Source organism: Kogia breviceps, chromosome 2 (genome assembly GCF_026419965.1).
Source record: "Kogia breviceps isolate mKogBre1 chromosome 2, mKogBre1 haplotype 1, whole genome shotgun sequence".
Lineage (NCBI taxonomy): Eukaryota > Metazoa > Chordata > Mammalia > Artiodactyla > Physeteridae > Kogia > Kogia breviceps.
This window is the reverse complement of record NC_081311.1, coordinates 60,650,389-60,666,540: the sequence shown is the minus strand read 5'-3', so window position 1 is coordinate 60,666,540 and position 16,152 is coordinate 60,650,389. Positions and strand designations below refer to the sequence as shown.

The window sequence follows — 16,152 nt, the reverse complement described above, 5'->3', positions numbered from 1 at the left end:
CCGGAGCCTGTGCTCCGCAACGGGAGAGGCCACAATGGTGAGAGGCCCGCGTACCACAAAAAAAAAATAAAATAAAATAAAAATAAAAATAGTCTATTAATTGAAAAAAACAGAGATTTTCATTCAGATTATACATAATTGATAATCCTCTATTTCTCACCTCTCCCTAATCTCCAGGTCACTGTGACAAGAGACTGACAGCTACCCACACAAAACTGTGTCATGTTCTGCTTTAGTATATAAATCCTGATCTAGTCTGGGTGACAATGTGTCCAACAAAACCACTATTTCCTAAGCCTCTTTTGCATCAAGAGATGGCCAATGAGATGTAAACAGGGGTTGTCAGATTCCAGGAAGGTTCTATAAGAGGGGCTAATACAGCCAGAATGTGTCCTTGTTTAATCCATAAGCACTCCCCTCTTCCAACATTCTGAAAGGAATGTAAATGTGCAGGCTGGAGCTCTAAGAGCCATCATGAGACAACCTTGTGGATGGAACGTACATGTTAAAGAAGGTAGAGCAAAGAGAAAGATTGAGCCTGGATATCTAATAATACTGTAGAGCCACCACACATACCAGCTCTGAACAAAACAAGAATTCCCCATGGTTAAGGTACCATCACTAGAAGCCTGCTATTAGCAGATGTGGTGGAAGAGAACCTCAAGATCACCTTAACTCAAATATAAATAAACAAAAGTAACATTTCTTCCCACCTATAGTCTTTGTTGGTTAGACATATTCCCTCCCTCTTCCTACCTGATCACTGCAGAAGGATCAAGGTAGCAGCGACTTTCCAAGTCCCAAGTAATCCTTTTCTTTATGCACTCTGCTTGGTTCCTAAATTCCCTGTCCTATAAAATCATAAGACAGGGACTTTTATTCTCTAAGTATGCCATGGTTGTCTCCTGCTCCATCTGTGGGGCATTCTTTTAATGGATTTGATCACAATATTTTTATTACAACTACTAATACTACTATAAGTATGACTACTACTGAAAATCCTACCACCATCTTAAATTTTAGGGTACTTTACTATTAATACAGTATATAGAATAAAATACTTATATTATCCTTATATCAATCTAATATTAACGGCCAAATATTCACTCACATAACCTTAATCAGTGATTCTCAACCGTGGATGCATATAAGAATTATCTGGGAGCTGCTAAAAAAAAAAAATCAAAACCTGGGCATTGGTATTATTTAAAAAGTAAATTCCTATGTAATTGATCCGGGTTAGAGCTTGGTCATTGTTACTATTTTAAAAGCTTTCCAGGTGACTGTGATGAGCAATCAGGGTTGAGAACTAGCTATCTAAACTAAAATGGAATATAAAATCTAAATATCTAAAATAAAATACCTGATCTAAATGAAAACATTAATGTAAGAAGAGCATGAATTTTTAGTAATCACAATGATGAGAAAAGACACTGCACAATGTTATTAAAATATTGCTAGCCTTATCTCTATTTAAAATATTTAGAATCAGATACTGAAAGTAATTCAACCACTCATTGTAAAATTACTTTATTGAATGTTTCCACTAATGATTATCCGTTCATTCAAAATACATTTGCAGGGCTTCCCTGGTGGCGCAGTGGTTGAGAGTCTGCCTGCCGATGCAGGAGACACGGGTTCGCGCCCCGGTCCGGGAAGATCCCACATGCCGCGGAGCGGCTGGGCCCGTGAGCCATGGCCTCTGAGCCTGTGCATCCGGAGCCTGTGCTCCGCAACGGGAGAGGCCACAACAGTGAGAGGCCCGCGTACCACAAAAAAAAAAAAAAAAAAAAAAAAAAAAAAAAAATACATTTGCAAATATGTTTACAGCATTTTCTATGCTCTTGACAAACATAGGTTGTAGAAAAATATGAAGTAAGACTGTAGAAAAATATGAAGTAAGAGTGAAAGAGAAAGAAAGAAAGAAAGAAAGAAAGGAGGGAGGGAGGGAGGGAGGGAGGGAGGGAAGGAAGGAAGGAAGGAAGGAAGGAAGAAAGAAAGCAAGAGGGAGGGAAGGAACAAAAAGAAAAGAATAATTTCAACAACTGAAATGTCCACCAACAGGAGACTAGTTAAGCAAGTTAAAGTAGGTCTATACTTTAAAAAAAGTATATCATAAAGCAAGTGTTAGCGCAATGTGCCGAATGCATAGCAAGGCCAAACAAACCAAAACGTTGGAGTTTGGAGCAGAGAAAGAAAGATTTATTGCAGGGCCATGCAAGGAAACGGGTGGCTCATGCCCTAAAAACCCCGAGCTCCCTGAAGGGTTTCAGCAAAAATTTTTAAAAGCCCGGTGTGTGGGGGGCAGGGGGGTTGCAAGGTACGAGATCAGCTCATGCACAATTCTCTGATTGGCTGATGGTGAGGGAACAGGGTGGTGTCACAGGGGTTAACATTTTCAGTACCTAGGCTCCAGGAGGCCTGGGCCTATGTGCTCATGGTCATCTTCCACTTGGTGGGGGGTTTTCACATCTGTAAAACAACTCAGGAAATGTGCATCAAATATTATTATCTAGGTACTTCAGAGAGGAGCTAAAGCAGAGGATTTGGGGGAAAGGCCTGTCCCCAGAAGGCCCCATAGGGTCCTGCTCTGTTACACAAGTACAAATAAAGAAAGAAAAAGAATGTAGAAAAAATCTCCAAGATACACTATAAGCGAAAATAGCAAGTTGCAGAAGTGTGTGAGTATGCCACCATTTGTGAAAAAAAACATGATAGGGAAAGAATACATGTAGGTATACGTGTGTATGAGTATGTGAAGAAAAAACACATTTTCCCTACTTCCAATATGATTAAGCACTTTATATGTACTCAATTAAAAATAAATAAATAAACATTTCACACTTGAGATAAAGCAAAAATAGCAGAGTCTTCTTGACAGGTTCTAGATCTGAAAACAGCAAGACTTTGAATACTTCCTATAAATCTGGACTCTGTAAAGAAAAACAATTTGATCCCTGACTTTTACTATGCTGATGTCTTTGAGCCAGTCTTTCTGAAATCTGACTCCCTTGCATCTTTTATGAGGAAACTTTACTTTTCTAAATGTTTTTGCTTCTGAGTCTTCTTTTGACTATTTACTTTTGCTTTTATATGCATAAAAATGTAACCAGAAGGAAACACAAGAAACTATAACAAAGGTTAACTACCAGGGTGATGATCTGGGAAGGAATTAGGGAGAAGAGACATGGAGGAGGCGGGAGACTTTAACTGCATATCTCTTAATGTTTTATTTTGACCTGTAACTGTATTATAACCTACTCATAAATAAATAAATTTCAAATAAAATAAAGAATAAATATGGATTAAATCAATTAGTTTGTTTGTTGGACTTAAGAAGTCAGGAAATGTTTTACTCAGAACTTTATAGTAATTGTTTTATTTTGACATACACTTGTTTTAAGAGGTGATGGATGTATATGAATTACAGTGATTTACAAACTGTAAACATATGTTTTATCATTTGTCAGTGCACTGAGATTATCACCAAACCCGCCTAATTCTCTCACCTCAGGTTGGTTGAGTTCCCCTTCTTCTTCCTCATAAGGCCCACCAACGATAAAAGCTTCAGGAATGTTATTAGCTCCTGGAGCCAGAATGTTGGCAATAGGCCATTTTTTGGGCCGAGGAACAGGTTCTCTTTCCCCTCCAAGCTTCAGAGTTCCATTCTTGAAGAAAATGGGATAGTCTTTCTATAGAAATAAATACCATATATCAGGAAATTTTGTGAAAGACTTTGAAGTGTGTTTTCAACGGAATGCCAGGTGTTGTCTAACAGATCCTTCTGTGATTATCTGATTCTAAAGAGGGGCCTGTGACCTTCATTGTCTTGCTATTTTTTAATTCCATAATTTTTAGAAAATTGATAATAATGCAAATTATTCTTGTCCATAGATATGGACATGTATTATGTCCAGTGGAGATATAATTGATTACGGCACTATGGCTGATAAGTTTTGAATTATTAGCAAATATATTTCAAGATTCCTAGTTGCTTGTATATATGGGTCATTTGTTCAGATTCTCTTTTTTTTTTTTTTTGCGGTACACGGGCCTCTCACTGTTGTGGCCTCTCCCGTTGCGGAGCACAGGCTCTGGACGTGCAGGCTCAGTGGCCATGGCTCACGGGCCCAGCCGCTCCGCGGCATGTGGGATCTTCCCGGACTGGGGCATGAACCCGAGTCCCCTGCATCGGCAGGCGGACTTGCAACCACTGCGCCACCAGGGAAGCCCAGATTCTCCTTTTTAAAAAATATTTCTTTATTTCTTTATTTGGCTGGGCTGGGTCTTAGTTGCAGCATGTGGGATCTTCATTGTGGCATGTGGGATCTTTAGTTGTGGCATGAAAACTCTTAGTTGCCACATGTGGGATCTATTTTCCTGACCAGGGATAGAACCTGGGTCCCCTGCACTGGGAGCACAGAGTCTTAGCCAATGGACCACCAGAGAAGTCCCCAGATTCTCCTCTGAACTGGTTTAAACCTTTTATGTCATTTTATATTTATATGAGAGTTATGACATACCTTTTTAAAAATTATCTTTTAAAAAACAAACAAATCTGACAAATGGCTAAAAATATAGGCATTTTCATATCTGTAATTTATCCAAAATATACTTGCAATAGAAAATTGATAAAGTTATAAACAGACAATTTATAAAAAGGGAAATTCAAAAATCCAACATTTAAATAAAAACATGCTAAAAATCATTAATAAATGAAATGCACATTAAAACAATGAGATACCATTTTAAACTGTAGATTAGCAAAGTCAAAGTCTGAAAATATTGTGTTGACAGCATTGTGAAGAGAATGGTATTCTTATACATAGTTGATGGAAGTATAAATTTGTACAACTATGGAAAGCAATTTTGTAGTCTCTTATAAAAAGTAAAATTGGCATAACCTGTAACTCAACTATTCTAGTTCTTTGGGTTAAGTTTTAAAACTTCTGTGAAGGAGGGACATTTCTAGAATAGCAGAGTAAGAATCTTTGAAAATCTGCTCCTCAAGAAAAAAAACAAAACCAATGCCAGCAAAAATTGTCAAAATTAAGGATGCCAAGACCATTCAGGGCTTCCCTGGTGGCGCAGTGGTTAAGAATCTGCCTGCCAATGCAGGGGACACAAGTTAGAGCCCTGGTCCGGGAAGATCCCACATGCTGCAGAGTAACTAAGCCCGTGTGCCACAACTACTGAGCCTGTGCTCTAGAGACGGTGAGCCACAATTACTGAGCCCACGTGCCACAATACTGAAGCCTGCACACCTAGAGCCCATGCTCACAACAAGAGAAGCCACCGCAGTGAGAAGCTAGCTCACCGCAATGAAGAGTAGCCCCCACTCTCCGCAACTAGAGAAAGCCCATGTGCAGCAACAAAGACCCAATGCAGCCAAAAATAAATAAATAAAATAAATAAATTTATTTTTTTAAAAAAGACCATTCAATAGGGACAGGACAGTCTTTTCAACAAATGGTGCTAAGCAGGTGCTATTCATGTGCAAAAGAATGAAGTTGGTCCTTACCTAACACCATATACAAAAATTAACTCAAAATGGATCAAAGGCCTAAACATAAGAGCTAAAACTATAAAACTCTTACATGCAAACACAGGGGGAAAAGCCTTGTGACATCAGATTTGGCAATGATTTCTTGGTTACGACAATAAAAGAAAAAAATGGACAAATTGAACTTCATCAGAATTTAAAATTTGGGGGTATCAAAAGACACTAACCAGGGACTTCCTGGTGGTCCAGTGGCTAAGACTCCATGCTCCCAATGCAGGGGGCCGGGGTTCGATCCCTGGTCAGGGAACTAGATTCCACATGCCACAACTAAAAGATCTCACATGCGGCAACCTAACGAAGATCTCATGTGCTGCAACTAAGATGCGGCATGGCCGAATAAATAAATAAATAAATTATTTTTAAAAAGACACTAACCAGAGTAAAAAAGGCAACCAATAGAATGGGAGAAAATACTTGCAAATCACATATCTAATAAGGGAGTAATAGCTAAAATATATAGAGAACTCCTAAAACTCCAACAACAAAATGACAAACAACCCAATTCAGAAATGGGCGAAGGACCTGAATACACAATTCCCCAAAGAAGATATACAAATGGCCAATAAGCACATGAAAAGATGCTCAACATCATTAGTCACTAGGGGAATGCAAATCAAAAACACAAGGAGATGCTACTTCACATCTATTAGGATAGCTATTATCAAAAAACAGAAAATAACAAGTGTTGGTAAATGTGGAGAAATTGGAACCCTTGTGCACTGCAGGTGGGAATGTTAAATGGTGAAGGAGAATTGGAGATTTCTATATGAAAAATGTAAAATGGCAATAAAGCAGGTAAGAGTATTAACTAATTACATTTTTTTAGCAAGCAATTTGGAAATCTCAAGAGCCTCAAAAGACCCATACATAAGCATTCCATAGAAATCTGGGGAAAAAAAAAAAAGAAAAAAAAAAGAAATCTGGACTAAGAAAATAACCTGGAATTAAAAGAAAGTTTTGTATAATAAAGTACATTATATAAAATCTACAAAATATAGGCATAAAAGTAATCTGTGTAGAAATACTACATCCAAAAATTGTCAGATTTTAAATGTTTTATATATTTTCCATCATAAATATGTACTTATTGATATAAATTATATGTAGTATATATTATGTAGAACATGTAAACTATAAATATTAACATGCATGTATAAAACAGAAGTAAACTTTATTTTTTTGAGCCTAAAATAGATCTCAGCCATTAACAGAGGCTGCTTTGAATGAAATCTTAGAAGGTGAGGAAGAGATGACCATATGAGTGTTTAAATTTCTATAAATATCTTGCTGTAAGTCTTTACCTCTCCAGCTGATGGAATTTGCAGACCAACCATGAAGTTCTGCAGCAGCCCCATTGGAATGAAGGATTCAGGCACAGAGTAGGCAGCCTCCAATGTGACCTTCAGGAGACTGCCTCCTAAGATCTGGGCTGCAGTCAATAAGGGCTCCGCCACAAATACTTTAACTTCAAGACTGCACTGCTGTAAAAGAATAAAATTACGCAGACATTTGAAAATGCCAGAGGCCTCCCTTTTTTCACATTATCTCATTTGAACCTCACATCATTGCTCAAGGTAAAAAGGTCAGGTTTAATTATTTCCATACAGAGGATTCAAATAGCTTTTTTAAAGTCCCATGAGTTAGAGATAAAACCAAGAAGAGAACCTTATCCCTAAGCTACAGCCCTTCCCTTCTCTTGTTCTATAAGATCTAAGGGAAATCAACAGTACATAGACTGGGACACTGGACCAAGGAAGGCAGATTGAGCCCAGATATCTACCTCTTTCCAGCACAAATCACATGGAATGACAGAAGGATATCAAATGATTATCTTTATATCCAATAACACAATAATGCTACAATAGCCCTGGAAAACAAGAAATGCCATCACTGGACTACACATTTTTAGGAATCATTGAAAGACAGAAAGCAAATTAAATCAGATCTACCAAAAAACCTAGGAGAAACCAATCACATCCTAAAATAAGAGAAGGAGAGAATCACAGCAGATGTAGGAGTGGATTGTGGCAGCTCGAAGGTCAGAATCAACAAGTATCAGGAAGGGGCCTACATCAACGGTTAAGTAGGGAACTGCTTTCAGAATAGTTGGGGCAGTTGGGGCTTACTTGTGCAAAACTGAAGACAGTTGTGGTATCTGCTGAGAGTGAGTGTACTTGCACAAGAGTGGCAAAAGCAGTGCCCCAAGAAGCTACCGATCCCAGGAGGAACTGGGAAACAAAGTCCAGAACACAAACCAGTAACACAGCCTACCAATTCATGCTTCCCCTCCTCTAATGACCAGAAGCAGGCTACCATGCCAGAAAGTGTGTTAGATGCATTCATATACTATTTAATTTAATTCAACAGGTCATAGTTAAAGAGGCATTTCATGGTTAAGACTTCCCTGCATCTACCCCTGGGCAAAGTAACAGATACCTACTCTGTGTCCATATGCCCCACCCCACCATTTAATCACACTAGTCATAACCTCTGATGTGTAGATTATGAACTCCTAAAGTAGGAGTCTGCCTTACTCATCTTTGTTTCCCAGAACCTAGCACTATGTGTGCCTGTGAAAAGAAGGTGCCTGCTGAATTGGACTCAACTAAATTTAACCTTAAGAGCAGACAGGCTTGACTGAATATCAGGTTGAAATGTTAAGAGTTAAAACTCTGATTACCTTGACACCTGATCGAAGAGGTTCCAAGGGCGAGCCTGGCACAGGGTGCAATGGGACCATCGTTTCAAATGAACTCTCTCCTGCAAAAAGAAGGCCAAGTCAAGCCAAAGAAGGAAGGGTTAGGCAGAAATAACTGTGCTCATCTTTCAGTGAATCCCTCAAACTCACTAAGGTTGATTTTTGCACTTCTCTGGAACTAAGTTTTATGAGCTTTGTTTTTTCTGGTTTTGAGCAAATCACACATCTGACCTTCCAGTAAAGGAAGAAGGTCCACCACAGCTTGACCAAGAATCATGGTCTTCTCCTCTTTCTGTTTCTTTTCCTTTGGTAAAACTTCAGTCATCGTTACTAGAAAAATCAAAACAAAGAAAATGAGAATATGTCTAGCTCACACTTCAGATAACCAAGGTGCAATTAAGCAAGCATTGTCAGAGAAATTCAAGTTAAGAGAAATGAACTCGAAACTCGAGAAGGCACCATTATTAGTGACTTCCAGTGGAAGATACTGGACCTCCTCAGTGACTTACTAATCTTTTTGCATGTAAATTATTTTTTAAAAGGATTTTTACATCATAACCATGTACACACATATGTATAAACTTACTGATACATATGATTATAACAAACTTTCATGTAATATTCATCCTTAGCTCAAAATCCTTAGATATTTTCTATTCTATTTCATATATAATAAATTACTGGTCATGACTCCCTCAATCAATTTTAGGAAAGACTAAAAATCACCATCTGGGACATCCCTGGTGGCACAGTGGTTAAGAATCCACATGCCAATGCAGGGGATACGGGTTCGAGCTCTGGTCTGGGAAGATCCCACATGCCGCAGAGCAACTAAGCCCATGTGCCACAACCACTGAGCCTGTGCTCTAGAGCCTGTGAGCCACAACTACTGAGCCCGCATGACACAACTACTGAAGCCTGAGCGCCTAGAGCTTGTGCTCTCCAACAAGAGCAGCCACCACAACACGAAGCCCATGCACCACAACCAAGAGTAGCCCCTGCTCGTCACTAGAGAAAGCCCACGTGCAGCAATGAAGACTTAACGCAGCCAAAAATAAATAAATAAATTTTAAAAATAAAATAAAGAAGGAACCTGAAAGTCCCTTTTTCCTTTTTTTAAAAAAAATATTTATTTATTTATTTGGATGCATTGGGTCTTCATTGCGGCACACAGTATCTTCGTTGTGGCGTGGGGGGTTCTCTCTAGCTATGGCACGTGGTGTCTAGAGCATGTGGACTCAGTTGTTGCAGCACACGGGATTAGCTGCCCCGTGGCATGTGGGATCTTAGTTCCCGACCAGGGATTGAACCCATGTCCCCTGCACTGGAAGGATTCTTAACCACTGGACCACCAGGGAAGTCCCTATGTTTATTTGTTTTAATTCCATGATTTCTTATGGTACATACTTACATGGTTTAACTTTATACACATTTTTATCCACCTAGAATTTAATTTGGTGTTATTCTGAGATATTAGTTACATCTTTTTCCAGAGAGCTACCCAGGTGTCCTTACACCATTGATTACACAGACCATCTTTTTCCCTACTGATGTGAAATGTCATCTTAATCAGATGCTAACTTACCAGAAGTATTGGTGACGATCTCTGGACCTGCTATTCTGTCCTAATAATCTGTAAGTCTCTGCATGCACAAACACCCCATTGTTTTATTATGGTCTTACACTATGTTTTACTGTCATGTAGGATTAATAATCCCTCATTAACTTTCTTTCAGAAATTCCTGATTATTCTTACTTTAAAAACTTTTTTCTGGGGACTTCCCTGGTGGTGCAGTGGTTAAGAATCCTCCTGCCAATGCAGGGGACATGGGTTCAATCCCTGGTCCGGGAAGATACCACATGCCACGGTGCAACTAAGCCCGTGTGCCACAACTACTGAGCCTGTGCTCTAGAGCCCGTGTGCCACAACTACTGAAACCCGTATGCCTACAGCCTGTGCCCCGCAACAAGAGAAGCCACTTCAATGAGAAGGACGCGCATCACAGCAAAGAGTAGCCCCCGCTCGCAGCAACTAGACAAAGTCCATGTGCAGCAATGAGAACCCAATGCAGCCAAAAATAAATAAATAAAATATAAATTTTAAAAAAACTTTTTTCTGTAAGCATTCTATAATTTAAAAAAATAACGTTGGCAGATTTATAGAGATCATGCTAAACTTATAGATAAACTGAGGGAGAATGACATCTTTGTTTTATTTAGCATTCCTGTTTAACATGGTATGCCTTTCCTTTTGTTCCACCTCATATCTCTCAGCAGCATTTTCTTTGAATGCATGAATCAGGATGCAAATAAGGTCCACACATTGTGATTAGCTGGTGTCTCTTAAGTCTCCTTCACTCTATTGATGCATCTTCCATTTCTTTAGGCTTTCTAAATTGTCCATTTTATCAAAGTTTTCAAGAGTAATGGCAGAATATTCTTTTTTATGTCTTTTAAAAATTGTTTTAAAATACACATTACATAAAGTTGATTATCCTAACCATTTTTAAGTATCAGTCCAGTGGTATTAAGTATATTCACATTTTTGTGCCACCATCACAGCTATCCATCTCCATAACTCTTTTTACCTTCTAAAATAGAAACTTTATACCTGTTCAGCAATAACTCCCCATTTTCCCCTCCCCCTGGAAATCACCAGGATACTTTCCATCCCTATGCATTTGACTACTCTAGGTACCTCATGTAAGTGAAATCATACAGTACTTGTCTTTTCATGACTGGCTTATTTCACTTAACATAATGTTCTCAAAGTTCATCCATGTTATAGCATATGTCAGACTTTCCTGCCTTTTACGGCTGAACAATATTCTACTATATGTATATACCACATTTTGCTTATCCATTCATCTGTCAATGGACACGTGGATTGCTTCCACATTTTACCTTTTGTGAATAATGCTCCTATGAACATAAGTGTACATGTATCTCTTTGAGACCCTGCTTTCAATTCTTTTGTATATATTCCCAGAAGTGAAATCACTGGATCATACATTCTATTTTTAATTTTTTGAGGAACCACCAGTTCCTACAGTAACCGTACCATTTTACAGTCCCACCAAAAGTACACAATGGTTCCGATGTGTCTACATCCTTGCCAACACTTGTTTTCTGTTTCTTTGACAGAAGCCATCTTAATGGGTATCTCATATTTTTGGTTAGCATTTCCCTAATTAGTGATGTTCACTATTTTTTCATGTGTTTACTGGCCATTTGTCGATCATCTTTGGAGAAAAGTCTATTCAAATCCTTTTCCCATTTTTGAATTAGGTTGTTTGGGGTATTTTTGGTATTGAATTTTAGAAGTTCTCTATGTATTCTGGATATTAACCCCCTATCAGATATATGATTTGTAAATATTTTCTCCCATTCTGTGGGTTGCCTTTTTACTCTGTGGATAGTGTCTTTTGATGCCCCAAAGTTTTAAATTTTGATGAAGTTCAATTTGTCCATTCTTTTCTTTTGTTACCTGTGCCTTTGCTATCCTATCCAAGAGTCACTGCGAAATCTAATATGATGAAGTTTTGACCTATGTTTTTTTCTGTTTTAGAACTTACATTTAGGTCCTTGATCCATTTTTGCGTTGTTTTGAACGTGGTGTTAGGTAAGAGTCCAACTTCATTCTTTTGCATGTGGATATCCGGTTTTCCTAGCATACTAGTTGAAAAGACTTACCCTCCCTATTGAATGGTCTTGGCATCCTTGTCAAAAATCATTTGACCATATATGTTAGGGTTTATTCCTCAGCTCTCTATTCTATTCCACTGTTCTGTATGTCTCTGTTTCTGTCAATATCACACTGTTTTGATTACTGTAGCTTTGTAGTATGTTTTGAAAACAAAGTATGAGACCCCCCAACTTTGTTCTTTTTTAAGACTGTTTTGGATATTTGGGGTCTCTTAAGATTTCATATGAATTATAGAAAGGTTTTTTTTATTATTTCTGCAAAAAAATGTCTTTGGAATTTTTATAGGGATTGCATTGAATCTGTAGATCACTTGGGGAAGTACTGACATTTTAACAATATTAAATCTTCCGATCCATGAACATGTGATATGTTTCAATTTATCTGTGTCATCTTTAATTTCCTTCAGCAATGTTTTGTAGTTTTATATTTATGTAGACATATCTTTCTCTATTCTTTTACTTTTTACCTTACCATATGGTTATATTTTGAATTTCTAGTATATAGTGTATTTCTTTATCAAATTTGTAATCTCTGTGTCTCGATATATTTAATGTAATTATTAATATATTAGAGCTTAAGTCTGCTGGGTTTTGTTTGTCCTCTCTTTCTCATTTCTCTATTTTCTTTTCTCAGCCTTCCTCTGGATTACCTGAGCATTCTTTAGAATTCCATTTTTATTTCTCTATAATACTTTTGAATATATCTCTTTGTATAGCTGTTTTAGTCATTGCTATAGGTATTGCATTATATATATACTATTTATTACAATCTACTGATGTCATCATTTCACTAGTTTGAATGAAGTATAGAAACCTTACCTCCCTTTATGTCCCCTTGCCCTCCCTGTTTATAATTGCCAAAAATACTTCCTCAATATACAGAACCACATCAGATAGTGTTATACTTTGTTTCAAGTGTCAAACACAATTCAGAAAACTCAAGGAGAAGGAAAGCTTATTTTATTTGTCCAAATGTTTGCTTACCATATTCCTTCTTCTTTCCTGATGTTTCTAGGTTCTTTCTTTTATCATTCCCTTTCTGTTCAGAGAACTTCCTTCAACCATTCTTTTAGGGTAGGTCTTCTGGTGACAAATTCTTAGTTTTCTTTCACTTGAGAATATCTTGATTTCCACTTCCTATCTTTTTTTTAGGTATTCGATTCTAGGTGAACAGTTCTTTTATCACTTTGTAAATATTGTTCCATTTCCTTTGGGCCTCCATGTTTTCTGATGAGAAACTGATACAATTGTAGTTGTTTTCCCCTGCTTTCAGATTTTTTTTCTGTGTCTTTAGTTTTCAGAAGTTTTACTATGATGTTTCTTAGTACAGATTTCTTTTGGGTTTATCCTGTTGGGACTTCGCTCAGCTTCCTGAATCTGTAGGTTTATGTCTCTAGCCAAATTTGGGGAGTTTTCAGGCTTAACTTCTTTGAATACTTTTTCAGCCTCACTCTCTTTCTTCTCTCCTTCTGATACTCCAATAACACTGTTAAATCTTTTGGCATAGTCCCACAGGACTCTGAAGTTCTGTTCATATTCTTTTAGTCTATTTCTTCTACACTACTCAGATTGAGTAATTTCTATTGTTCTATCTTCCAGTTCACTGATTCTTTCCTCTTTTTCCTCCATTCTGCTGTTGAGCCCATTCACTGAGCTTTTCATATCAGTTAATGTATTTTTCAGTTCTAAAATTTCTACTAGATTCTTCTTTATATCTTCTATTTCTTACTGAGACTTTCTATTTCCCCTATGAGTCTATTGTTTTTTCATTTGTTTCCACATGTTTACAATTGCTCATTGAAGCATTTTTATCATGGCTTCATTAAAATCTTTGTCTAATAATTCTAACATATCTATCATCTTGGTGTTAGCATCTACTGATTGTTTAATTCAGTTTGAGATCTTCCAGTTCTTAGTATAATGAGTGATTTTCAAATGAAACCTGGAATTTTTATATTATGCTATGAAACTCTGAATCATACTTAAACCTTCTTTTTTGCTGGCATTTTTTGACACCGCTCCTACACAGGAAGGGGAGAGGCAATGCCTCATTATTTTCAGGTGGAGATAGAAGTCTAGGTTCCCCACTCAATCTCCATTAATACCTGAGTGAGGCAGCTCCTCCATATTGCTGAGGGGAAATGGGGGTTCTGATTCCTTACTTGTTCTCTACTGATACTACAGTGGGTGTAGATGCATTACCACTACATGACGGTGAGTTTTGATTTTACACTAGACCCCGTTTGACACACCCCAGTGGGGAGTGGAGGAGTACCTTGTTACTGCCAGATTGGGGCAGAAGCCCTGGCTCCCCGTGTGGTCTCCATTAAAACCACATGTTGAGGGAATTCCTTGGCGGTCCAGTGGTTAAGACTCGGTGCTTTCACTGCCTGGGCACAGGTTCAATCCCTGGTCAGGGAACTAAGATCCCACAAGCTGTGTGGCATGGCCAAAGGGAAAAAAACAAAAAATACATGTTGGGGGGGGGGGTCATTACCATAGGGCACAAAAGTCCTGGCTTCCTACTACTTGGTCTTCTCTGACACCACTCAAGTAGGGTGTTGAGACATGTTATTTCAGCTTTGTGCGTATGTAAGCCTCGGTTCCCCACTTGGCTTAGGTGTGGGTGGGGCCACAATTTTTCTTCTGGGCATCTGACTGGAGTAGAGCAGTTTCTGCCTAAATGTTTTCTGTCATGCTAGGCTGCCCCCTTTCCTGGTCTTTTGATTAGAGAGAGCACATTTTTGTTGTTGGTTGGTTGGTTTGATCTGTACCCATTTTTGTTTCCAGGTTGCTGGCTTCTTCAGCATACAGTTTGGGGTATATGAGGCAAAACAAAAACCCAAGGAACTCACACTGTCTTTCCTCAAGTCTCATTTCTTTCTTCTCTCTACCTTTCAGAGTCTGTTATGTTTGTTATATAAATAATGTCCAGGGTTTACAGTTATGAGAGGAATAGAGGAAAGTATATCTAGTCCATCTTCTTGGAGGCAGAAGTTCTGTTTAAAATTCTTCTTGATTTCTAATGACTGTACTTAAGATTATAAATGTATCTCTAAGCATTACGTTAGCTATATCCCACAGTTTTGGTTATTTGGTGTTTTACTGTTGACTTGATTCTGCTTTGCAGTTTTTATTATGATTTCCTCTTTGTCCCATGAATTATTCATAATAATTTTTGCTATATTTTTGTTATTTCTTATTTTTTTAACTGTTGTATTTTGGTCAGAAAACTTCATCTGTATGCTATTGATTCTTTGGTATATGGCAGGACTTGCTTTGTGGCCTGGTAAGTGGCCAGCTTTTATTATACAAATGTTCCTTGCATGTTTTAAGAAAATATATATTATTTAATGATCGACATAACTCTATGATTACTAATTCTTAGGGAAGTTTTTTTGTCTACCCAGCACCTAGACAGATATGATGGTGAGTGAACATTTTTTTCTTGTCCAATCTTTTTGAGAGTCTTGGCTTACGACGAGGTAGGTGGTCTCACTCTCAACTTCCAATCTATAGCAGCCCAAGTCTCTGTCTCTGTAAGAGCATTAAAATCCAAGCCCCTAGGTTTTAGAATACTGCCCTCTCCCCCCACACCACCACATACCAGTGGCAGCTGTTCAAGAATTCCAGGTTTCAGTTTCTGTTTTGTTTCTGGAACAAAAGAACTCCCATTTCTTTCTCATGAGTTCAGTGACATGCTTAAAATAATGGTCCAGTGTTGCCTTTCCCATCCAGCATGCTAGGGAAGAAGGCAACTGAGATACAACTCTTACTTGGGGCGACAGAGAAGCACAGAGGAAAGAAGAAAGAAGTAGAAGAGAGTGGATGGGATAAAAGAGTGCAGGTCAGATGGATGCCTCTGTGGTTGACTGATTCCCACCTATGCCAGAGCTAGGAATCACTGTTCTTGAACAGTGTTTCCCAGTAATCACCTGAGACATTTTTTTTCCAAGGTACAGCTACCTAGGCTCTTCCCATGGCAATTGTGAATTTAGTGGGATGGGGTGGGACCCTGAAGATTACTTTCTCCCAGATTACTTTCTCTCAGGTGACTGTTATGGAAAGAAAGGTCTGGAAAGCATTGCTCTAGAATACTGTATAGATTCTCAGGTCCACCTCTCTGGGTTTGGGATCTTGGAATCTGTGGGTTTTGGCAGGCACCACAGGAGATATGCCACTAAAA

At 38.2% G+C, this 16,152-nt stretch overlaps 1 protein-coding gene across 2 annotated transcripts in view; it reads right to left on the bottom strand.

The window, feature by feature from the left end:
* CFAP70 (cilia and flagella associated protein 70) overlaps nucleotides 1–16,152 on the bottom strand; it is a 91,179-nt gene that overhangs the window by 63,994 nt on the left and 11,033 nt on the right. For both annotated transcript variants that reach the window (XM_067025398.1, XM_067025399.1), the window contains 5 exons: nucleotides 8,493–8,591; nucleotides 8,244–8,323; nucleotides 6,865–7,044; nucleotides 3,510–3,692; nucleotides 757–851 (listed from right to left, as the gene is read on the bottom strand). In XM_067025398.1, coding sequence (XP_066881499.1) covers nucleotides 757–851; nucleotides 3,510–3,692; nucleotides 6,865–7,044; nucleotides 8,244–8,323; nucleotides 8,493–8,591 — 637 coding nt within the window. The remainder of the gene's footprint in view (nucleotides 1–756; nucleotides 852–3,509; nucleotides 3,693–6,864; nucleotides 7,045–8,243; nucleotides 8,324–8,492; nucleotides 8,592–16,152) is intronic.